Consider the following 24,202-nt stretch of genomic DNA (forward strand, 5'->3'; position numbering starts at 1 on the left):
GGCTGCTATGAGATCTCCATGCAGCCTTCTCTTCTCCAGGCCCAACTTCTTCATATGGGAGGCGCTTCAGCCCCCTTATCACCCTTGTGGCCCTCCTCTGGACTTGTTCCAACAGCTCCATGCCCTTCTTATGTTGAGGTCACCAGAACTGTACACAAAATTCCAAATGGGGTCTCAAAAGAGCAGAGGGGCAGGAACTTCCATCGACCTGCTGGTCACTTAGTGAAAGGTCTCTTACAGCTGTCTTCACTAAATTCTGAATACTTCCCAGAAGTACACTGGACAGACAGGTAACATCAGCTACATGTGGCTCCTTCCTTCTCTCTCTCACCCTTTCCCACAGGAAAAAGATGTCTAGCGCTCTGCACATGGAAGATCTTAGTATGTCACTTTTATTAGTAGGCATGTCTGCTTTAAGTAGACAAGACAGCAGAAAACTGAAGATATACACCTTGTCAAAGGGACCAGTAATGACAGGATTTGTGATTATCTTTTGCATCCCTGTTCTAGTCTGGAAAGTTGCTTGCTTCAAATTCTTGTTTAATGAGCAGCCCCCTCTTAAGTGTTAAATAACCACAAGAAGGAACGCTGCTTAATGTGTGGCCTAAGTTCTACTTTTGCCCTGCAGAGAGGCTGAAACAGCAGACAGACATGGAGCTGGCCTCTACACAGAGATGACTCTCACTGTTGCCAAGAGCCAGGGTTTGGCATGAGCACTCCTCTTGACTTGCCTGGCACTGCTGCAGCCAGAAGAGCTAAGAACTGCAACTAAAACATGCAGTCCTGGAGGAGGATTAGTGCACACTGCCTCATCCTGGGCATGCTTCAAGGGCTTCCTTTTCTGTCTTCTCTCCTTGGTTGCCAGAGACTGACTCGCATTCCACTGCCTCCCCTCCAGCCTGCGTCACAGTCTGACTTCCCCACGTCTTCTTCAACTGTTACATTTCTTCATTTTCCTTCCTGCCTGAGTCAGAGGCCCTCCTGAATCTTTACACTCCCACCACTTACATTCTTTCTTCCTCTTGACAGGCCTCACCCTGCACGCACACTTACCAAAGGAGCACCCATTTTAGGCTCCCTTTTGGTTCCTTCTTCCCATGACAGCAAAGTCAAGAAACCAGGTGTCTTGTGAGGTTAGTGGGACACCCCCTGCAGAACTGTAGGACTAGTGGGGCCCTTTATCTAACTGCTTACCTAGTACCTGAGGCCATTCAATTTCACCTGCAAGCACCTGTAGAGAGCTCCCCCTCACCTCCTGTCAGTGGGTCCCCCAGAACAGACATTTCACCCTTGTAATTGTGCACGTTTTTGCTCTGTGGACATGGATGAAAACGTTCATAGCCTCTAAATTTGGATTGTTAAATCCAACAGCAACCCTCTTGTCTCCATATTGGCTGTGGTACCTTGCTACTAAAAGCTCAGACTCTAGATCTGGTGTCTTATCCTTCCTGAAGGCCTACGGTAACATTTGTATGTCCTCCTCTTGAGTGATTCACCTGCACAGGAACACTCTCTTGCATCTCAGCATTTCAGTGTTCAAAGAACAATGTTTAAAGCAAGCAGCTCATGAGCTGTAACCTCTCTCTTCCGTTTACTCTTCAAAATACAAGCACAGATCTAGAGGAAACACCAGATGCAATATGCAAGTCTGCTCATGCTTCTAAGGATTAGGGCCAGTGCTATGGAACAGGGAAAATGAACACTCGTCTAACTTGTGGCGATGGCCAGGCTTCCTTGAACCTCTAACATTACCTCTCTGAAAAAATATGAAACGAAGTTTTTTTATAAAGTGCCTTCTTTTTTGCCCATGCCCTTCCTTCTCATTTCCCAAAAGCATCACAGAAGGTTGGGCAGAGGTGGTTAAAGAAATACCAGAAAACTAATTTCAGTAGCCTCCAGGCAACACTGTTCAGCTTCTGATAGCCCTGCTTCAACTTCACAGGTTCAAAACCACAACACTGTACTGCCAACAGCTATTTAGACCAGGACCCCTACCTGCCCAAACAATTAATTAGTTCCCTAAACCACCTCTAACTGGCACACAGATTGCTATGTTACATGGTTGTAGATGGCCTTGGATAATCAGGAAGTAAGAAACACCCCAAATTGTAAAACACTTTCCTCAGAGCTCTGCCAATTTCCTCTCCAATTTAAGGCATCACTTTGTCCCTCCACTCCACAGTGGACATCACACATACCCGCTTTTACACAGCCTAAATACATGCCATGGGTAACACTCACTCCATCCCAGATGCCAATGAGGACTAGTATCTAACTCTCAAAGGCAGGATACTTCCCAATGAGTCAAAGGGGCGGCTGACATCATAACATACTGTCTCTGCTGATGGTGATGTTTTAAACACACAGCTCAGTCCTGCACTTTGCACTGTTACTGCACTTGTTATAAATACATCTTTTTGTCACCAAAGACACAAACTACTTCTCTTTCTAGAATTAGATGTTAACGTAGAGCTTGAACCATGTAACTACCTACTACAGCTTTAGAGCCAGAAGTCAAATTTTTACTTAAAACTGACACACGAGAGACAAAAAGAAGCAAGCAAAGACCCTTGTGCACTGACAACCTCATTGAAAGTCTCAAAGGTCTTCTACTGTTACTGTAAATGTTAACATAATAGCAGAACATCTATCATCAGAAAGTCCCCAAATTCCCCAGCTATTTGTTGATTCAGCTACACTGGCACAATACCGCAATCTACAGTTATATATTAAACCTGTCTGCCAATGTAGTAAGTCTAACATTGTGCATTTACAAATGTGCAGATTGAAAGATGTAGGTACTACTCCAAATGATGAGGAACACTTAATATCTTCAGTTCTTTCTTTTTAAATCATCCATCTGTCCTAGAGAAAAATCCTTTTTGGAACATTTATTTTACCCTCTCCATATCCCAGCTGGAAGTACTTTTGGAAAGTGCCATGAGAATTTTTAACTAGCCTTTCTGTGTAAAAAGAAATCATTAGTTCCTGCCTAGAAACAACTAAAGCATAATATGCAAGTTCTTTTACTACCTTATAACTGAAGAAATAGTCCATAGTAACTAACACAACATAGTCTCAAGCAGGGGAGGAAGAAAGCATTATATTGATACTACACAAGAAACAAAATCACTATGGCACCAACAGATCCCACTGAAATGATAACCCTTACTTAAACCTGTGGTTAACTTACTGTTTGTGAAAACCTAAAATCCATAATCCTTATTAAATACCATTTCGTACCTCATATAGTGCAGCTGTATACAAGAGCAGTGCCACTGAAAAATGGCCTTTTCTGAACAACTCTGCAAATTAAGAACAGAGCTAGGCTTAGCCCAGTAAGAGTTTTCTGTGACTGCAGAACTCAGTGAATTCTTGACTCCCCCACACAGTTTTAAAAACAGCTGTTTTCTAGTTCAGACAGGACAGAGAGATCTGAAAATCAGCTTTATATCTCTGAATAATTTGTATGGAATGAGTCTGGCATGAGGAGTACAGAGCAAGCTTAAAAGGTACATGTAAGTGATCATTATGGGGAAATCAAAATTCCAATAACTTAAATTGTTCCACAGAAACTCTGGGAGAACAGCAAAAAAACCCCAACCCTTAGCATACAATGCACAAGCCCTTTAATCCTACACAGATTAATCTTACTGAACAATTTTATCTGCCTTAATAAAAACACACCACAAATGATTTCAACATTAATTTGTTGGATGCTTCTCCATATTTCTCAAGAGCTTAGCTCATCAGAACGTTTTATCTTGATACAGAATTATCTGTACCATGTTTCTTGATCCTTTCTTGCTACTATTCAGTCAAGAAAACTGAAGTATTGTTTAAACTACAAAACACTGAAACAATAAGCATGCCGTAATTTTTCTTTTTTAAATCATCATTTGTTACTTTACCTATGAATTAAAAAGCTAATATCTTATTTTGTTTTACCCATCACACCTTCGCTGCTGTCAATGTATGTATGTCAGTGTATGAAATACTGCAAAAAAAAAGATTTGCATTTTCAACAACAACAGCAACAACAAAAAAGCAGCAATCTGCAATACGGAAGATACCAGCTTACACCCAGATACAACAAACAGATCAAAATCAGAAAGTTGTCCTGTTAAGACATTAATAGTTATACTGAAGCTATGTTATTGGAGATATACATTGGGAGAAACCTCACATATTTAAATAAATTTCTATTTCCTTCCTCCTTTCATATCAGCTACTCTAATGAAACTATGCATGAAAAAAGAGTTTTCTACATTTAAGTGAGAAGCCAGATCAAGGCTGACCAAGCTATTGGCTGAGATATAACACGCTTCTATTTGATACAACTGTTGTGAAACCACACTGAAAGAAGAGCTGCATATCAGACCTCTGCAGAATAGTATTTGTTTATTTGCAGCAGTTGGTTGCAAAATTTGACTCTGAACTTTTAAACTTGTGTTGTTATTCAGGAAATTGTCAGGTCCCTTTAATACCAAATTGCCACTTTACAGGAAACAGACAAGTCACTGAAAAGGAAAAACAGATTCAGATGATACAGGAAGTTGAACATATTCTACATGTTATTAGTGAAACCCAAGTACCTTAAGAATTATTACAACATATGAAACACCAGTCAAAATCAAAACTAAAAGTATATGCTGCATCTGGCAATACAAACATGTAGGTCACTAAGGATGCCTAGAAACAGGTCACTCAAAGCATTCTGGTCACTCAAACCATCTAGCCAATGGAAACTTTCACTTTCTATACAAGCCAAAATAAAATCAGATTTGATTTACTTTTGAAAGTTTCCTGAGGGCAAGAAAGAGATGCACAAGGGTGTAATAAAAAGCCTACTTGACAACCTTGGGGTCTCGCATTATGAAATACAGGAGCGCAAACAGAAAAGCCTCTGAAAAGCATTTCACACTAAAAATAACTAAAAGAAACAGCAGGACAATAGCGCAATCAAAGAGCAACAGTTCATACCTGTTCGCAGTGGCAAGTCCGGCGTGATGTAATTTGTATTATTAAATAATGTATTCATTCCCATGAACTGATCCATCGCAAACATCTATGTCAAAATAAAATACACTCTTCATTACTACATATACACATAATTTTATAGAACATCTATCAGCAAAGTATTTTAAAGTTCTCTGCAAATATTGAGATTGCAAACACACCAGTGCAGTACACAAACATTTTATATGAATTATATTTTTGTTGGCAACAGCAGTGCAAGCAAAGCTGATAGCACTGACCAAGTTCCACCAGTATCATGAGACCTCACTGCTCAGCGCAGTTTCTAAGTATGCATTTTGCGTGTATGTGCTGACAACTATACATTCAAAAGAGCTTATACAGTATATTCTGAAAATCTGTTCATAGATGTCTTTGCTCAATGCATTGGTGAGACCCTGCGTCTTTACATTTTCACTTCTGTGACTAAACCCCACCAGACTACATTCCTTACATAAATATATTTACAAGCTCTAATGCAAGAAAACAGTATGTAACCAGGTTAAAGTTTGGGAGTTTGTTTCTTTTTTGAACTCTGACATGTCTTAACTCATAGTAAACGTTGTCAGGTATAAATCTGTCTTCTTCCAAAGTGCAGCAAGCATAAGGGAGAAAATAGTTTCTTTTGAGAAATTGAGTAGAAATTATCTCAAGCTTTTCATTCAGGCACCAATTTCATAATTCAAATGAATCATGAAATGACCTAATAGATCAGGAAGAGCTTCTGAAGAGCTTGGCCTTCTGATCTGTGTGAGCAAATGAACATTTCAGTCATCAGTGTCAATGAAAAATTTGCAAAAAATCATACAAAGGGGCCTTTTAGGGCCTAAGGGGCTTTATTTTCAGATAGAATATAAAGAAACCACAGAATACATTTCAGAGCAAGTGTCACAGACAGGCAGGGCATAAAAATTAGTCTTTTTTCAATTGCTTCTTTCAGCACGCCTAGCTTTCCTTTTCATTTCAGCATTTCACCAGTGGCAAAGCAAACTGCAGTTGACATAAAAATGCCTTAGAGAAAAAAAACCCCTAGAATTCCTCAAACCTCATTTCTGCCAGTAAACTACAATGCTTTTATGTCTCCATGTTGTAAACCCTAGGAAATGACAGGACAATATAAGAGGAATCCAGAACAGAGAGCTAGGAGAAAATACAAGGATACTGAAAATACACAAACCCACTTACTTGGGGATCAGACACTCCCATAATATAGGAATCTTCTCCTGCCATTTTAATTCCTGAAACACAGAAAATATGATCAGAACACTCTTTATTATTTTTTCTTTTTCTTTTCTTTTTCTTTTTTTTTTTTTACCCAATGTACACCAGTATCTTTAGAATAGACATTATGAAAAAAATTCTTCACTATGAGGGTGCTGAGGCCCTGGCATGGTTGCCCAGAGAAGCTGTGGCTGCCCCATCCCTGGCACTGTTCAAGGCCAGGTTGCACGGGGTTTTGAGTAACTTGGTCTAGTGAAAGGTGTCCCAGCCCACAGCAGGGGGTTGGAACTGGATGATCTTTAAGGTCCCTTCCAACCCAAACCATTCTGTGATTCTATGAGTTAAAAGCACCACCTCTGACCCTTAATTTACTCATGGTAACAATTTCTAAATTACTCTTCAATTCCTTATAATTTGCAAAAGGCAAGCTAAGGACAGGAGAGGCTACAGCTAGGATTTTCCATTGCCTGCTCCCAAAGCAACTAAAAATTACAGCCAAAGTCCTGAAGTAACAATTTCTTAAAATCAGGAATTAATTTGTTTCTGTCTTTGCTCTGCCATTAGACTTTCAGCAAAGCCGTTACCATGGCTTAGCAAATGCAGGTCTCTGTGTTTTTATACACTAAAAAGACTGAGCATTCATGAATGAACCCTAACAGTTCTCTTGTGAAAGATAAAGATGTCCAAGAAAGAGCTTCCAGTATTTTTTCTTTAAATAAAAACAGCTATCAAACATTGACTAATTTCGTACACCTTTATGTGTGGAACCAGAGTTCCATAAGTGCTTGGCACCCACAACAACTCAGTGCTGACAATGACAATTACGGAGGTACAGCATATTTAACCCTCTCTCACAAGTCTACATGTAAATGCTGAACACTGAAACTTTTGCCAGTAGCAAGCCAGTAACGGAGCCTGGAAAATTTGTTAGGAATTTATTAGGTCTACTATAAAAGATCAGTGTTATTTCCTTTCATGTTGATGTTATTGAAAGAATTACGATTTCACTTATGTTGATCTGACTAAAAAAGGTTCGCCAAGGAACATCTGGAAGTAACTGTAGTGACTATTTCAAGAAACCCTTATCTGCATGCAGGCAGATACTTTAAGTAAGGTTAGTATCTAATAGAAGACAGAAACATGTCACTGGCCCTCACATTCCACCACAATACAATGAACATGAGCCATATTTTCCAGCAAAGTGAACCGTGAAAACTGAGAGTGGCAAGTCATCAGCAAACCGGTAAAGAAAAACTGAGTCACAGTGTACCTTCTACAGGAACTAGAAAGGCAAAGAGTAAAAAGAAACTTGGAATATTCAGATACTTCACTTCAACAAAGGCTTAACTCAGCTTGCTAACAAGTGCCAAAGACAACAGATAACCATCCATCCCACACAAGTAGAAAATGAAAGAAAACCTAAAACGGAGAAACAGGAGACACTTAACACCCAGACAGCTTCCAGGAAAAAAGAGGTCCATGAGGATCAAGTTATTTTTTAACCTAGAAAATAAAAACATTCACCTGTTTTAATTAAATTTTAGAGAAAAATATTGACTGGGTAATATTTATTTACAGTATTTGAGCAATTGGAAAATAACTGGTTTCAGACAAAAATAAGTAAACAAGACAACAAGCATCCACCCATGCTGTACTTCAAGCCATCCGTGATCTACTTCATCACCTAATATATATCTATATCTATATCTCAGGATAGATATATATATATATACACATCTCAGGACTTCAGCAATATTAAAAAATGCCAGTCAGTCACATTACCTCTCAGGCATATTCTACAAAACATTAGTGTAGTCAATAATTTGCTATTGTTATTATCAATCTTTATGGGAAAAAAGTCAACATACAAGGCATAACAAAACCTTGAGCATATAACAAACTTTACTAAGATGTTTTTATTTGCCATTCTGTTCCATAGAAAGAAAGTTACCTTCATCACCAATTGAGAGGTTACTGAAATAACTGCAATTATTTTTTTGGCAAGCACTTGCCAGTTAAAGACGTAGATATTACAGAAAACAATCTGAAGACCTCAGTAGCCAGTATTTTCTTAGGAGGCATCAGAAAATACCCACCCTGCTGATGCATACTGAGTTGCACTCACAAGTAACTGTGAGTGCAAATGCCAGATTTCTTCTGCAGAAGCAGAATAAAACCTAGTCCTAAAAGCCTTGATTTGTGATGTCTCATGTTTAATCACCTATTATTTCACGAGTCACATGTACAAAACTGTGTTCTGAAGTACCTGAAGCACCCAGATGCGACACAGTAAATGTGTTTCTGCAGAAAAAACAAACAAATGAAAAATCCAAAGAGCTAATATGAACAGCATCTGCCCACCTGCCTGTTTGCCAAACCTATGCTTCCTTGCAAAACTTTCAAACAAAGCATCTCACAGCTTTTTCTGTAAGTCCAATGGGATAAATCTAACAGCAAGTTCTACTCTTTTGCCCTTTCTTGGACTGTAAGACACTCAGTCCAGCAGAACTCTGTGGGACAAGGGTAGTTCTCACATCTGCCATGCTTCCCGGTCACGTATACAGCTCTACAAAACAACTTTAACACACTGCAAAAATACCAGAGAGGCAGTATTTCTGAAAACTTTTCATTTCAAGTACTTTGAAATAAGAATTAGAATCCATCCTGAAGTAACAGCGATGTCTACCTGAATCAGCCCTTCAGTTTCACCTGATCAAAATGGTAATTTCTGTCCACTGCATCAGTCAGAAAGCCGATGTCACAACAGCGAAACAGCAGTTATTAAAAATGAACATTACACTCAGAAGCAGCAAGGTGACTACTGGCATACTACTCAGTTGCTGTAGGTGCATGCTAATGAATATCTAACCAGGTATTAAACGCAATTTCACTCACACCAAAACCACAGGTGTCTCTTACTTGACATCTTTTGTGCTCAATAGTCAGATGCAGTGTTTGGGGGAAAGATTAAAGACATTTTCTCAGGCTTGAATGCTAAGCCAGTTTATTATAAACACATGATAATTTAGATGTGCAAACATATGCCTTTGTAAACTGACACTCGATTGCCTTTTCAGGGCCTAAACAAAAATTAACCCAGCTGTTTAATATGACCCCTCTAAGTGAAAACTGAAAACACTCTTGGTTTCACTGTATGCTTTGTCCTCTTTCAAAACCCAATAAAATGTTCTGGGAACCCTACCTCCAAAATAGAATTTGTCTCCTTAGCACTTATTTAGCTTACAAAACCCAAAGTGTCCTCCTGTTAGGAGAAAATTGAGGCAAATTCAGAGAATCAATAACATGATCAAAACCTAAAGAGACATCTGTAGAAAAACAGACCGTAGTATATGATTTTTAATTGGCCTCTTCCCTTATTATACCTTGAGTTTCTTAAGCACCTTTCCTATATGCATTAAGTGCTAAGATTAGCATCTACCACATGTTTATTCTCTCCTTGCACAAGCTGTGTTTTGGAGCAGAGCTTGTTTTTATCCATGCTATATTTGGTGCTATATGCATCTTAGAGAACTCAAGTCAAAAGCACCTCTCACTTGACTGGGATTAAAATTGTTTTGTGGGGATTGGAGCTGGATGATTGTAAGGTCCTTTCAAACCCTAACCATTCTATGATTCTGTAATTGTGGAAGTTTGTGTTACTACATATGTCTGCTTCCCACATAATCTCCAATTCCCACAAACCGTACTGCAAACTTGCATCTACAGTAAAAAATAGCCCTACACCTGCAGACCACAATCAACCATGACAGTCTCCACCCCGGAGATCATCTAAAATCTCCCAGATAATGGGCACAGAACACTAGACATTTCAATTCACTGTATTTTTTAGTGTGAAAATTCAAAGGTGGGTGAAGGAAAGTCATTTAGCTCTTAGTGCAATAACATGAAAACCAGCCTAACTTGTCCAAAACCGCACAACTGTGCCTACTGAGGGACTGTAAGTGTGTCTGCATGATGCTTGTATGCATGCAGTATTCCCTTCTTCCCACAGTGGGCCAGCTGCCATTGTGAGAAAGGTTAAGGGGGGGGGGGGAGAAAAAAAAACCCATCAGATCTATGCATATATGTATATTGCACATGATGGGGTTGCACCAACCAATCAAGGTTGGTGCATTACCACCACTCCTTAATACCCAAATAATACCAGGTACAAATAGGCACAGCTGGAAGAACGTGAGCTCATTTATTGTATTCTGAGTTTTTAAAGCTTCCAAAAGTTCATGCATTTAAAACAGAAACAACATAATTAATGTAGGCACACTCCCATCCAGGAACAAGAATTCTCATTTCTGTTTATCTTGATCATTTGATTTCAGATTTCACTTTTCAAGGCTAAGATTCAGAAAGCAAGCCTCAGTGCAAGAAATGCAACTATTACACCTCAGCTGACTTGATATACATGCTGAAAGTACAGGTCTTCCTGCAAGTTTTTTAGCAGTGTTTTTTCTCTTTAACATGGCTTTCACTGCAATTTACCTGTTAAAAATAAACTTCTTTAACTGGACACTGAATGAAAGCAATGAAATTCACTGTGACTATGCCCTTAGCCTGTTTATTTTGCTTATTAAGAATAGAGAAGAATAAGGATGAAAGGCAAAGACATTTGTGTGTTATATATTGTAAGGGCTTTGCTACATCAGGGCTATAACACATGGCAGACTATCTGACTGCAGAGAACTATGATTTTAGGGTCAGCACCAAGTTGTCTGAAACCTTGTAGCAGCTATGAAATATTGAGGTAAAAACAGAAACTGTTGCATTTACAGTCTCTACAAAGCATTTTACCTGGTATTGTTTATTATTACTATTTACTTTTAGTGGCAACTAGCCATCCTGAAGCCTCACTTTTCTACCCTTTGCAAAACATAATCTGTATCTGTATAGAGGCAACTGCTACACAGACAGCATTTCCCACACACAAATGCTGGGAAATGTATTGTGCAATAGACATTGCAAGTTGCTGGGTCAGGGCTGGAGGCAGGAGAAGAGCTGCCGAGACATTTTTGGCTAGAGGACAGAATTGGCTGCTCTGACACAACAGAGAGATGATCCAAGTTGTTTAGGCACTGCAGTGCCTCTGAAGTCAGGATGTTCCCCATTCCTTTCACTGCCTAGCCTTTTCACCTCAGCTCTGTACCTCTCTTCATCATCCTTCGCTTCATTTCTCTTGTAGCCCAATTATTTTCCAAAAATACTGGGAGTACAGCTCCAGGGCAAAAACCTTTTGGTGTAGAATATATTCTTAGAGAAGCACATGGAGGGGAAAAAACAAAGTCTGAGAACTGCTATTTTCTAACCCTGCACAAAATAGCAAGCCACATGTATACACAGGCTTTGGTCTTACAGAGCTTCAGAGGACACTGATGGTGGGTCATGAACCTACAGAAGTGATGTGGATAACCCTTAAAGTCTGCATGTCCTTTTAACCACTTTAATTTTTGAAGTCTGAATAAAAGATTGTTTTCTGAAGAAAAATAAATTTTATTTTTGCTAAAAGCAATGTAAACAACACTGGGAATATTGCACAGGCAAGATTCCAAACAGTTGCTGGCATTTTGAACACATACTGTCCAAACCTGCTTAAAGCAGGTCTACAAAATTAGACTCTGAAAGGTGTTAGCTACCAGCACCTTGTACTTTCACTACTGTTGCCACTAATGAAGCTGCTGCAGAAGAAAAGTTTTCTGGAGAAGGAGGTAAGGGAAAGGGGAAGGAGAGACATCGCCCTCCCAAATACTAACCAAGCAAAATCTTAACACAGGTTTTACTAACGGTTATTTTATTTATATTGTTCTCAACTACTATTTCAATTGCATCCATTTTAATAAATCATACTTGTTTCTGAAGTCACACATATTTTTCTTTTTAAAATAAAAGATGTGCTGCAGATAGCAGATCACTGGGTTATCCAAAATAAGAGGTAATAAATAGTTACAGTATTTAAAAATACACAAAGTGAACAGAACCAAAATATTAAGGGAACTTCATGCATGGTTTCACTCACACTACTGGCATAGATCTCTAGCACAAACAGGAAAGAAAAAGCATTTTAAAAACCATGAGAGGTGATTGCTAACTCACTCAAGCTGACAAGGAGACCCATTAACTATGTTTTGGTTTTTTTTTAAGGGAATTTTAACTGGGTAACGAAACTGACTTGAGATTTGAAGTTTGCCTTTAAATGTTAAGAGTTCACTATTTTTATTTTTCCTCCATCTATGACTTCAATGCCTAGGGATGTAGGGGGATGTTGTTCTAAGGGAACTATATTCTCAGTATAAAACTCAACAATGCTTAATTTCCACAAAAGTGGCATACAGAAGTCGTATTTTTTACTTTCCTTCAGCTACCAGAGACGTGTAATCTCTGAATAAAGATTTGAGTATAATTTCTCAAGTATACAAGTGAGAAAAGGTTTGTCCAGAGAGGAATACAGAGAAGATACTACTTTCTTCTGCAGACTTTTTCTCACACTAAGACTGTTGCACCTGCAATAACAATACATAACCCCAAATGACACTGTTTGTTTTTCCTAATACAACAACACAAATTGCCTCTTCTTGTTATTAATGAAGTCTGCTTATTATTTCCTGTTGGGTGGGACCTGGGAGCTCTTTCTGTGTATTTTTAAGATTAAAAAACTTTTTACGTTAAAATTTTCATATATTTTCAGTTGTGAGCAGATGCATTACTGGACAACAGTATATAAACTACAAGATGTTTAGGAAATGAAAACAATTACAAGTATTAAAGAGACTGCAGAAATGTGGTGCTCTGAATCAGAATTTCTGGGTGCAGAATTACGGTAGGAAATCTAGGCTCAAATTTATTACTATAACTTTGAAGAAAAAGTCATCATAAGGAAATTCACTTGGTAAAGAGTAACTGAACTACCTGAATGGTCGTTTTATTACGTATCTTTACAAACACAATTTTGGGGTGCTTTATTCCTTCTCCAAATGTCAAAGTAGTGAACTAATATGACAAGAGGAAATACTATAATGCCATAATGCCATAAACAGTTTTTCCAAGATATTGCTGGAATCAAATGTTTTTGTTAAAACACATTCAAAGCAACTTAAACCAAACGAATAAACAGTATTCAAATAGATAGCAAACATACTCCTGTATGTGAATAATGCTAAGTGTATGTAAAAACACTGAGGTTCAACACAGAACAACTCCAGTAACTACACTGTATTTAGCACATAGAGTGATAACGCTACTTGAACTAACCTGAGTATCATGTTAAAACACTTTTTCCTACAGATAAAAGAATTACTGAATGCTCTTTAGAAATAGTCCTAGTTCATACAAAGTTGTTTATCAAAGTAAAACTTTAACTTAAAAAGCCACACATACCCATTCTGTAAGCCTCAGGTATGAAGAATCATCAATATTAAACAGCAAAACCTTTTCCTTTTGAGGAGGGGCAGGGGAGGTGGGGAAAAACAGTTTCTGAGAAGCCAAGTAACAAGCAAACCCAAGATTTCAGAAGTCCAGTTCACATAAGGTTTGCTGTATCATCAGGTACTTCCACATGGGATCTGGGGTCTTACTGGCGACAACAGTCCCTCACCTCATGAACAATGGCAGCAGAAGAGGACTCATAAAACAGCAAGGGCTGTTACCACTGGAAATACAAAAGTGAGCTAAGGGATTCTCAGTGTCCTTTTGGTTTTGAACAGCCACTGAGAGCAACATGACAGAAATGGTCAGTTAAATAATACCAGTAAGTGGAACCAAACAGGTAGAAACCAAGTCTAGCACCGTTGCAGTCACATCCTAGGATTCAAATCTACAGGTGCTAAGTGGTTACTAAGGCTTTTTTAAAAAAACCCATAAACAGTAAATAGTACAATTTCTGCAGCCTATTTTCTCCAGTAACCTAACCCACCAAGACTCAAAAAAACATCTGCTCACTCTGTTTTTACTTAATCTCTGTGTTAAAATCTGTCCATAAGTGTTCAAACAGATAGAAAGAAATATGATCTTTAAAAGAAACAAAGAAAACAAACAAAAAAACCCAATACCACATAACTCAGACCTGCTTTGCTCTTGATCCATCTGTAACAGTAGTTTGCTTGAAGGATGCAATGAGATACAGAAATATTTCAGTTTAGCTAATTCTGCATTTTAATTTAAGAAAAAATTATATCTGGCAGTGCTTTTCAAAATAACATAAAAGTTGAATGGGGGAAAAATTGCTAGCAGCAGCAACAGTAGCTTCCTCCCCACACATGGACTGTCAGCTCCACCTAAATCCTGAACAAAGGATTTCACCTGGAGACTAGAACAATTTGAAACATCTTTAAGGCTTGACTTCTGAAACAGTCAACAGTGCTTTGGCAAAATACATGTTTAAATGAAAGCACTGAAGACTCACTGAATTATTTCTATGCTCAAAATTAGATGCAAACTTAGTGCCTGACTGACCTAAGGGCACAGCAAATGACAACCATAATTATGACCTTATCAACATAGAACTTCATGAAAGGCTCACAGCTTATTTAAAGGACATCATCAAATTACAACTTCCACTTCTAAAATACCTGTGTTGGAGCTAAAAGTGACCAAGACCAGGAGTTTATAACGAGAATGTTTGTCTGAAATTCTCATTACAAAACATCCTCTTTGCTTTACAATAGCTGTGTTATTTTGTGTCTGACAAGCAAAGAAAAGCTATCAACATGCTGGGAAAAAAAAGTTTAACTCTACAATTTCCATTAGCTGCTTAGGGAAGTGAGGAACATTTTTCTTTAAGACTAACACTTCTGAATTTAGAGTCGGCAAACGTTTACAGCACTGAAAGATGAGATGATTTTAACAAATACATTTTGTAGTCTCTGAAAAAACAGAACAGTTAAGCAGAATCTCCAAAGGCTGCAGAATTTGCTCATCACTAGCTACATCAGAAAGCCAACTAAGTAAAAAAAAATGTCTTTCACTATACCTCTGAAACTTCAAAACAACATTTTGTATTCACTTAACTTTTGAGTGAGACCTGAACCCTAACTTTTCTAGTCACCACAGAGTATCCTTGACAGTGCAGGCTCACAGGTGTTTAAACTTGGTTCCTGTCCATCCATGCTCTGCAATGAAATGCACGATGACATGAATTCCTCGCCACTTACTCCTGGAGTTTGCATGCACTTATGTGACAGTGGCAAGGGAAGATTTTGGGAAAAGGCAGTGAATGAAAAGAAGAGCCCTGTTTTTCATGAAAACACAAAAATCTATTAGTTAGCAAATTTGCTTCAGTGACATTTATTTGTAGCTATCCGTTACTGAATTCACATAATGCTATCTCAATGAAAAAAAAGTTTGTTATTAAAACTTGTTTTAAAAGTAAAATATGTAGTAAATGAGAAACAATTAAATTAGTTTTTCAATAAATGAGGCAGAAAATTTTTGACTGTGCATATAAATGAAGCATCATTGCATGCTTTCTACCCTCTTGCCCTTGGCCAAGATTTCCTTGTTCTCTCTTCCACAACTTTTTCTTTTCCCCCAGCACAATCTTCTGATTTCAAAATATGTATCACAAAAACATTGCCGAGGTGCTGACTGAACTACCTGAACACAGGTACAAAGTTTCCTACAACATTTTCCTTTAAAAAAAAACACACAACATGACAAAGTGATACAAAGCTGTGCTCAGTTTTTACAACCTTAGCTCTACTTAAAGTATATTTATTACTTGCATGAGAAAATAAACTCCTTCTTTCATGACTCTAACACTGATTGACATATCTTTAAAAAAGGGACAAAGGGTGGAAAAAAAAAAAGGCTTTTCCCCTTCTGTTTAGTATTTCAGATTACATTATTTAAGAGATCTTGTACGTTTCAGCACTGAGTTTCCCTGAAATCTCCACACTCTGGTAGATCCTGACAGTAGTATTTCAGCGTAACTCTCAGTTAAATTCTTAAGCCAGGGAACCTTACAGAACAGAGGATCTACATCTGGATAGTTACCAGCTGCTTTTTCCTCTTTCGTTTTCTCAATTAGAGTGTAGTCTTTCCTGTAGATTACAAAACATCGCAGACAGGATGACGTCTCAGAATGACATCTTGTTTAACGCTTTCCTAGAAGGGGCAGCTATGTTCTCTTCTGAAAAAAATAAAAAATGCTTTGGCTGAAGTACTATTTCAAAAGTTGATACTTTGCAGTACGTAGCACAGAGACTCTGGGTGTCAATAAAAACAAAGTGCTGTATTTTCAACCCTGTTCTGTGAGCTTGACAGCGATGGTGTAAGCACCTTACAGCATGTAAGGCTCAAGAGCATGACAGAGAATTCATCTGCTTGGTACTAATTTTCCCTGTGAACAAAATAAATGAAGAGAGGACTGTGGAAGCACAGAACATACCAAATACAATCATCACTTTAAAACCATTAAAAATAATCTGTATTTTCTTTGAAATGTTATTCTTTAGCAAAGATTTTGGAACAGGAAGTTGAAATGCAGCAGATGATCCCTTGCCTACAAAGACTTATTCTGCAAATGCTTTCAGGCACTCACGTTTACTTATTTAAATGAAATTACATAGCAGTACACTCCATTATTATAATTGCCAAATAACACACAGCTCATCTGTACTACAGTTCAGAAATCATAGCCCATTTTATGTTTATATAAAATAACTTCATAGTGCTTCCTTATCAAAGTTACCCTTAAAGCAGAAAGTGTCAATAAGTAAACAAATAACTGCAATGATAAAAAGCTGAATATTCCTGGGTTTAAGGTCAACTCTAACAGAGCAATCACTCTAATAATATTCCTTGCCATGCCTCACCACTTGGTACGAAGTTACCCTTAAAAATATCACTGCTTACTACCTTTAAAGTAGCCTTAACTTATACTACTTGTGATACTCCGCAAGCCTTACCCAAGACAAGGGCACCCAAAGCTGCCAGTAGGAAACCCAGCTTTGCATGGTAACCCCCTGTATTTTCAAGGCCAGCCGACGACTACGCAACAGCAGACACTCCAAACCGTGTCTCGGGTTAAGCACAGATGTCATCTGCGAAACCACTAGCGTAAGAAGCAGCACCCCCTTTGCCTACGAGCACCCTGGTAAAGCTGGGGTTTCAAAGTTCTTTCGCTTTACATGACAGCCCTTCACAGACACCCCTTCGTAGTTAGGAAGTCTCCTCACACAGCAGCAGAAAAGCCCACTACGTGCTTAAAATAGATAAATCACAGAAAAGGCGTGAGGCATTTCCAGCACCAACACTGCAACAAGGCGGCGGAATCGCCCTCTCCAGAAACTCGGCGCCGGGAAGAAATGGTGTCCGCTTCCCTGCTCCCACAGTCACCCCGCCGGCAGGGCTGGTACCCGCACGACCCCCAGAGCCCCGCAACCACCCCAGTCCCGCCACACGGCAACGACCGCCTGCCTGCCTTCCCTTCCCTTCCCTTCCACCCCCTGCACTCGCGGCAGCCGCCCCGGCAAGAACACGCGAACCCCGCGGCGGCCGCTCCCGGCTCTCCGGCGGGAGCTCGGTCCACACCCTGGCCGAGGTCATGGCTGAGCGGCTGCCCGGCGCCACGCTTTCGGGCGGTAAATCTCTCCTCCAGGGAGCACCGAGCTCCCCAGAGCGCTCCCCCCGACCCAGCTCAGGCAGGACGCAGTTGCTCGCTCCCACCCCACACTCGCTCCATGTCGGGCCGCGGCGGCACAGGACGGAGGGAGCGCAGCCAGCGGCAAAGAAGCAGAGGTGAGGGCAAGACGAGGAAAAAGGCAGAGAGCGCCGGGGTCAGGGGCTGCCTGAGGCTCACCCGGGGCACGGCAGGGCTGGCGGCGCCTCGTCCTCGTCTGCCGCTAGTGGGTCCCTCGGCGCCGCGCGTCCCTCAGCACCGCGCCATGTAACCGGCGTGACGCCGCCGGCGCCGCCCGCGCCCTAGCTCCGCGCGGACTTTCCCTCCTCCCTCTCTCCTTCGTCCGCTCCCTCCCGTCTGCCCGCCCCACCGCGAGCCCGTCGGCGAGGGCAGCCGAGCGGCACCGGCCTGCGCGGCCTCCACCCCCGCCTGCCCCCCGGCCCACCGCACTTCCTGGCTGGAAATTCCCGTTGACGTTCCGGCAGCGCGGGAGGGGCGGGAGCGGGCAGCCGATGCGGGGCAGAGAGGGAGCGGGAGGAGGGGCAGCTCCGAGCAGCGCCGGACAGCCCCTCACAGCCCCTCACCTCACGGCTGAGGAGAAACCCGCCGCGGGAGAGTGGGGAGAGGCAGCGGCGAAGCGAGCGGGGCAGCGCGGAGCCAAGGAAGGGCCGGGCTGCCACCCAACCCCCGAGATGAAATCCCTCTCTCCCCCAGGGACAGGCCCTCCCGCCTGGAGGAAGCCGCGTGAATATGTGAGCCTTTTCATCCTGAAGGAATTACCACCGCCACAGGATAGTCCTGTTGTTGTACATGTTGCTTGGCTCACAGCGATGTTCTTGGGGTTCCTCTGTGGAGTCAGGCCCGACCGGGTGGCTGCCAAAGTTTTTTTGTCGGTTGATACCTAGGAAGTTGTGAAGGGAAGAGACTGCATAGAGTTAATTTAAGCCACCTATGTAGTGCCTGACTGTTCGCTATCGTTCACGGGCGCTTCACAAAAGGAGGTTACTGATTGACCTGATGCCTGAGAACAGCACTGAGCAGCCAGCATAGGCTACACAGCACCATTTTTCCTCTGGATTTATACAGCTTCTGGCAGAGCAGACTCCCAGGTTGGTTTAACTTCTTTTAAATAGCGCCAGCCATCAGTAATACACTGGTCTTCTTAGTACTGGAATTGAAGTCTGTAGTATAGAATCAGAATGGTTTGGGTTGGAAGGGACCTTAAAGATCGTCTAATTCCAAGCCCTCTGCCATGGGCAGGGGCACCTTCCACTAGACCAGGTTGCTCTATGTAAATAAGTATAACCTTCAAACTTTCTTTTTTCTTAAAATGGCAACATTCCTATGCATCTGTATAGTAACCAAGTTTCCCAGATACATCTAGCCAAGGCTGAAGAAAGTCAGCTAGTGCCATGTTTAATTGGCACAAATACTACACAAAGCATTGAAGTTCAAACACCTTTATGCTGAGTCTTAAACTCCTACTTCGTTAAGAGTGAAGAGCACCTCAAATCAGCAGCCAGCGTGGCTCACCTAATGTGTGCTAGCCCAGAAAGTCAGCAGCACAACTGAAAAGCACTTGTGGGGGATTTTGTTATGCCATGAAAGCCACATGAGGTGGAACTTCAGGAAGTATTTATCTCAGAGTTGAAGGACACTAACAAAAATCATAATTTATAAGGGGGATTAAAAGCCCCCATTTAGGAATGAAATTATACAGCTACTGCTTCTTTTATTGACATAAGGCACTGTAGAGCAAAACTTAATTCAAAAGAAATAGAGTAAAATCATAACCCACCTGTTGACTGGAACAAGAAGGAATGGGTATTTTTATCAGAGAACTATTATAACCTTATCTTTAACATTGTATTGAGAGTCATGTCGTGTCACAGAGGGAGACTGTTCTGCTGCACACTTCCAGTCTATCCAGACGGTAAACAATTTCATTACTGGAAAGGGAGTAGATTCAGATGTTAACGCTTTGTGCCCTGTGTCTGGGTTGGCACAGAGATGCACTCATTTAAAATTAGAGCTGGGACTACAGAAGGATTTTCTCTGTCTCTTAATAAAGAGAACTGAAATCTCGTACAGATTACACATACATATGTATGAAGAGACAAGTAATTTCCTTTATTTGAATTGCCACTTATGCTCTGTGATACACTTCTAAAAGTGCATTCCCCCATTCTCGTCCCAATCCAAATTGGGGATTGAGATTGACTGGCCTGGTGTTTCTGAATAAAACATGTTTCCCCTTATTACATTGGAGTGCTTTCTGGACATTGAAGATTCTGTATGAGCCTTCCCATGGAAGCAAGTGCACTGAAGTAAGCAGAGCAAAAGCGAGGCGAGAACTGGGCCCCAAAGCCCTTTAAGAAGGAAGTTTAGATGGATTTAGCATACACAGAGTTTCAGAATAAGATTCATTTGAAATGAAAGGTGCCATGTCATGGCAAGCCAAAGGTGTGCTCACAGGGCAAAACCTGTATGAACAAGTACCAGGAAATCAGACAAGGTGGAAAAGTTCCAAAGCTTAAGAAGACTTACCTGGTGGATTTATTTTAAAAGGACACATCAAGTACCCAGTCTCAGCTTTTCCTGTGACATCCTTATCAGCGTCTACAAACATCTAGATGTTAAAAGAAAAGCCTCTTCTAAATTATGTTTAAAGCATAAACGTGTCTTTCTTATAACAACACCATGACAGAAATGTTATTTCTGCTGAAACTCACGATAATGCTAGGCTGTTTGGTAAAATTTATATTTATACTCTAGATAAATGAACTGCATTGAAGCACAGGCTTCTTACCTGAAGAGCCAAATGAACAATTATTTCTCTAATCCTTTTCCCAATCATTAGAGAAATTAGGCGGATAGTATAGACTCAGGTGTGAATGATTTGCACTGAAAAATTGGGTGCCTCTTTCCTGGATAACACACATTTGCATTGTTACCTCTAGATACTTCAGTACCTGGACAACATCAGCTCACAAACAAAGATTGGGTGATTAAAGCTGGATGCAAAGGAGCAAATGCTGATGTTGTTGAGCTAGAGTAGACCATGTGAAATGTTTCCAGCCTCATTAGTCTCTGGTAGCTGGAAGGTGCATCAGAGGAAAGGCTTTCTAGTTGTGCACTTACCCAAGTTGTTTCACCTTAGTAGGTTGTGTGTGTTGTAAGTTTTCTAATATGTAAATGCAACCTAGGAGCTGTGTCTGTTATGAGCTAGGTTTACTCTGGGAGGATAAGTGCCTTTCTGAGGCATCGGAATCTCTTTCTGATTAATGCCTTATTTCTTTTCATGCCTGTAAATACTGATTTGCCTTAGTAGCCAGTGATTGTCTTGCACACACTTCAGTCCTCATGTAGGTTATCAATGTTTAGTCAACATTTGCTGTTTGCATTGTCATTATCTCCTGTAACTTGAATCCACCAGGAAAATAACAAAATAATATGCTTTAAAAAAAAAACAAAACTGTATTTTTAAGATGATGCCATCATTCTGAGACAAAATGTGTTGAGCTCTAATGAAGTAGACAGTAGAAACCGTATAAAAAGTTCTCTAAGTATTTAAAGTACCTATGCAAGTTCAACCTTTGAACTGTAGCTAGAACTGTAGCTTTTGAACTGTACATAGAGCAGGGTCTAGAGTTCAATGATGCTGCTGAATCCCCCTGTTGCATCGTCCATGAGAAGTAATTTCTGTCATTTTTTGCTGTTTTCTGGTGAGTGGTGATCTGGCCTCATTTCATTCTTTATCTCATCAGTGCTTAGATGGACACAGCAATGCCCTACAACACTCAGAAGAGGGTGGTGTCTCCTATGGTTATACAGGTCACATCCTAAATGTACCTTTCACTAGCTTCCTACAGAACCACAAATCAGGTATGGGATCTCGTATTACTTCCAAAGTGGTTCAGACCTGTGACTGTGCTAAACCACTGAATTTCTAGTGGATTGGGTAAAAGTGCCAGAGCTAAAGCAGGAGAAGATTTCAGTAGTGAATAGATGTTTGGGGGAATAAATTTAGTAGATTTAAGTAAGAGAGCCAAGAGGTTGTAAACATGACTTGTGTGTATAATTAATAAAGGGGAACCTCTGAAGAGAGCTAGAAGTAAGCAAGAAAAGGAAGACTAAAGGCACAAAAAACCCTAACAAACAAACAACAACCAAAAACCCCAAAGCAAACCAGAAGTTATCATCATGAAACCTTGAATAGGGTATAACTGAGGATAAGCACTAATCTGAATAGGAGTGTGGGTGAACCTATGTTTCTGTGTGATAGCTGACATTTGTGCCTAGATAGTGGTAAATAACAGGTTAGCTTAGCCCTACATTCCAAGTGGGGAGAAGATCTGAATGGATAGAAGGCAGTTTATTAGATTCCCTTTTCTATTTTTTCTCTTCCAACATCCTATAGTTTTCTTGCATTAACAGCTGATAGATAGTTATGAGTATCCTTTTATCTCTTTTTCCACGAAGTAAGCCAGCCAGTTAATTTAGAAAATAAATCCAGGCATAAACACTCACATTAGGTATTATGATAACAACTTTAGCTCTGACATCATCTGATTTGTTTTCAAATATGACTGCTCAACATTCACTGTTACAGCTATGATACTGTATAGGGTATCACTAACTTAAAGACATGGACAGAACCAAGCAGAGAAGGCAATTTTATGTGTATCATTTTTTGAATGGTTAGCCTAGCCTCCCCTCAGTTTGGCTGTGTAATGCCAGGCCTCCTTCTGTCCTTTTTATTTCACGCTGGCAGATAGCAAGGAGCATTTCACAACAAACCTCTCAGTTGTGCTGAAAATTGTGGTTTATATATTGTGTGAACTTACTGTGAGGTAGCTGCTTTCAAGGGAGAGAAGTTGTTCCCTGCATAGTTTGCCTGGGCCTCGAAGCAGCTTCATACAGAAGATAAGGACTGCTCTAAAAGTGGTATCTAGGCTGGTCATATTTACAGAATCTGTAAGACCATTAGTGGTGTGTAATGCTACAATGTGAAGGACATATACCTTAGAGCCAAAAGCAAGCTGCTACATTAAGTAGTCACAGATAAGAGTTGTGCTTTCTGGTAAAAAAACTAATAATCTACCAGTCAGTTCTTTGAAATCTGGACCTAGTACAGACTGCAAGTCATTCATTCTTCTACTGCTCAGCTACCTAACACCTTGACCAGCCACTGGAGGCAGAGGTGTGGGGTTTTGCTATTTGAGTTCAGTGACAGCAGGTACTTGCTTGCTTAATACTGTACTATGGTCAGTGTTTCTTATATGAGTGGATTGGTTTCTCTTCATGGTCTTTTGCATATCTGAATGTTATGTATTTATAGCTTTTATCTGATCATAACCATCAGAATCCAGTTCAGGGTCCCATTTTTTTCCCAAGAGATGCAAGTTCTTCCCATTACATGGCTGCCACTTTAGCACCCTGTCAATGTTTCACCCAGTTAGCTCAAGCAAATGAGCAGCTCTTTCATTCTTGTTGTCTTTGTCACTCTGTTTGTAGTCACTTTCATTAAGTATATGCTCATCTCAATTTATGAGGTCATTTTGGGTCAGGTGTACTGAGTAGGACCAATATTAACAGTTTATAGAAAGCAAAATATAGCTAACTTGGTTTTATATATCTGCTGGTTTATGCCAAAGCAGCTCTTTAAGGACGCAGTAGAGGAAACTGATTCCAGACAGCTAAGAAATGTACAAATATATGGGAAAGAGATTTCCTCTGCCACGGAACCTTCAACATCTAAATATATAATGGGAAATGGATTGTGAAAGCATCAAGTGGCATCCTCATTGCTGTTTGAACTCACACAGTGATTCATTTAAGTCTTCTGCTCAACTGCTGGCAGAAGTAAGTTCCGATTTCCTGAACTTGTTTCTGTTGCAAGTTCTAAGCCTTTACCATCATTTGTGATATTCTTAAAATTCCTGGAATCTCTGGATAGGTGTCTATTTTCTCACAGGTTTTGATGAAAACTTAAAACTCATATTTAAAAAACCCAGGAGTATCAATGTTCAAAAAGTAACTTTTAAATTGATGTGATTATTTTACGCATATCCTGTGGATTTAGGGGACTCTATTTATGAGCTTGTAATGATGGGGGTTAACAACAGTGAGTGGTGACCTAAGACAAATCACTAGCATAGTGGATCAAGCTGTGTAAAAATACAAGATTATAAAAGAATATTTGGAGGGCACTACAAAAGGCAAGTTGTCTTTATGGATTTGGTTTCGTGAAAGCTTGTGTTCTAACCTTTGCTGCAGAGCTGTGAGGGCTAGAAGCTTCTTCTAGGAAAGTATTGTGTACTTAAAGCTGTAACATCAGAA

General features: G+C 40.2%; 2 protein-coding genes across 5 annotated transcripts in view; one reads left to right on the forward strand and one right to left on the reverse strand.

The window, feature by feature from the left end:
• The window catches only part of NFKB1 (nuclear factor kappa B subunit 1), a 60,745-nt gene extending 42,226 nt beyond the window's left edge, over nucleotides 1-18,519 (reverse strand). The window contains exons 1-3 of one of the 2 annotated variants that reach the window (XM_061360904.1): nucleotides 18,041-18,519; nucleotides 6,202-6,254; nucleotides 4,984-5,068 (exon numbers count right to left, since the gene is read on the reverse strand). In XM_061360904.1, coding sequence (XP_061216888.1) covers nucleotides 4,984-5,068; nucleotides 6,202-6,246 — 130 coding nt within the window. In that variant the 5' untranslated portion in view covers nucleotides 6,247-6,254; nucleotides 18,041-18,519. The remainder of the gene's footprint in view (nucleotides 1-4,983; nucleotides 5,069-6,201; nucleotides 6,255-18,040) is intronic. The other variant, XM_061360902.1, reaches the window with a different exon arrangement.
• A 61-nt stretch (nucleotides 18,520-18,580) lies between these two features.
• SLC39A8 (solute carrier family 39 member 8) overlaps nucleotides 18,581-24,202 on the forward strand; it is a 61,461-nt gene continuing 55,839 nt past the window's right edge. Inside the window, exons 1-3 of one of the 3 annotated variants that reach the window (XM_061360908.1) lie at nucleotides 18,581-18,969; nucleotides 21,628-21,745; nucleotides 23,518-23,725. In XM_061360908.1, the coding sequence (XP_061216892.1) occupies nucleotides 23,636-23,725 (90 nt within the window). In that variant the 5' untranslated portion in view covers nucleotides 18,581-18,969; nucleotides 21,628-21,745; nucleotides 23,518-23,635. The remainder of the gene's footprint in view (nucleotides 18,970-21,627; nucleotides 21,746-23,517; nucleotides 23,726-24,202) is intronic. The other 2 variants (XM_061360906.1, XM_061360907.1) reach the window with 2 other exon arrangements.

The sequence above is a fragment of the Neopsephotus bourkii genome, unplaced genomic scaffold (assembly GCF_033783945.1).
Source record: "Neopsephotus bourkii isolate Nb327-2 ecotype Australia unplaced genomic scaffold, CSIRO-AGI_Nbou_v1 NB_1037, whole genome shotgun sequence".
NCBI lineage: Eukaryota > Metazoa > Chordata > Aves > Psittaciformes > Psittacidae > Neopsephotus > Neopsephotus bourkii.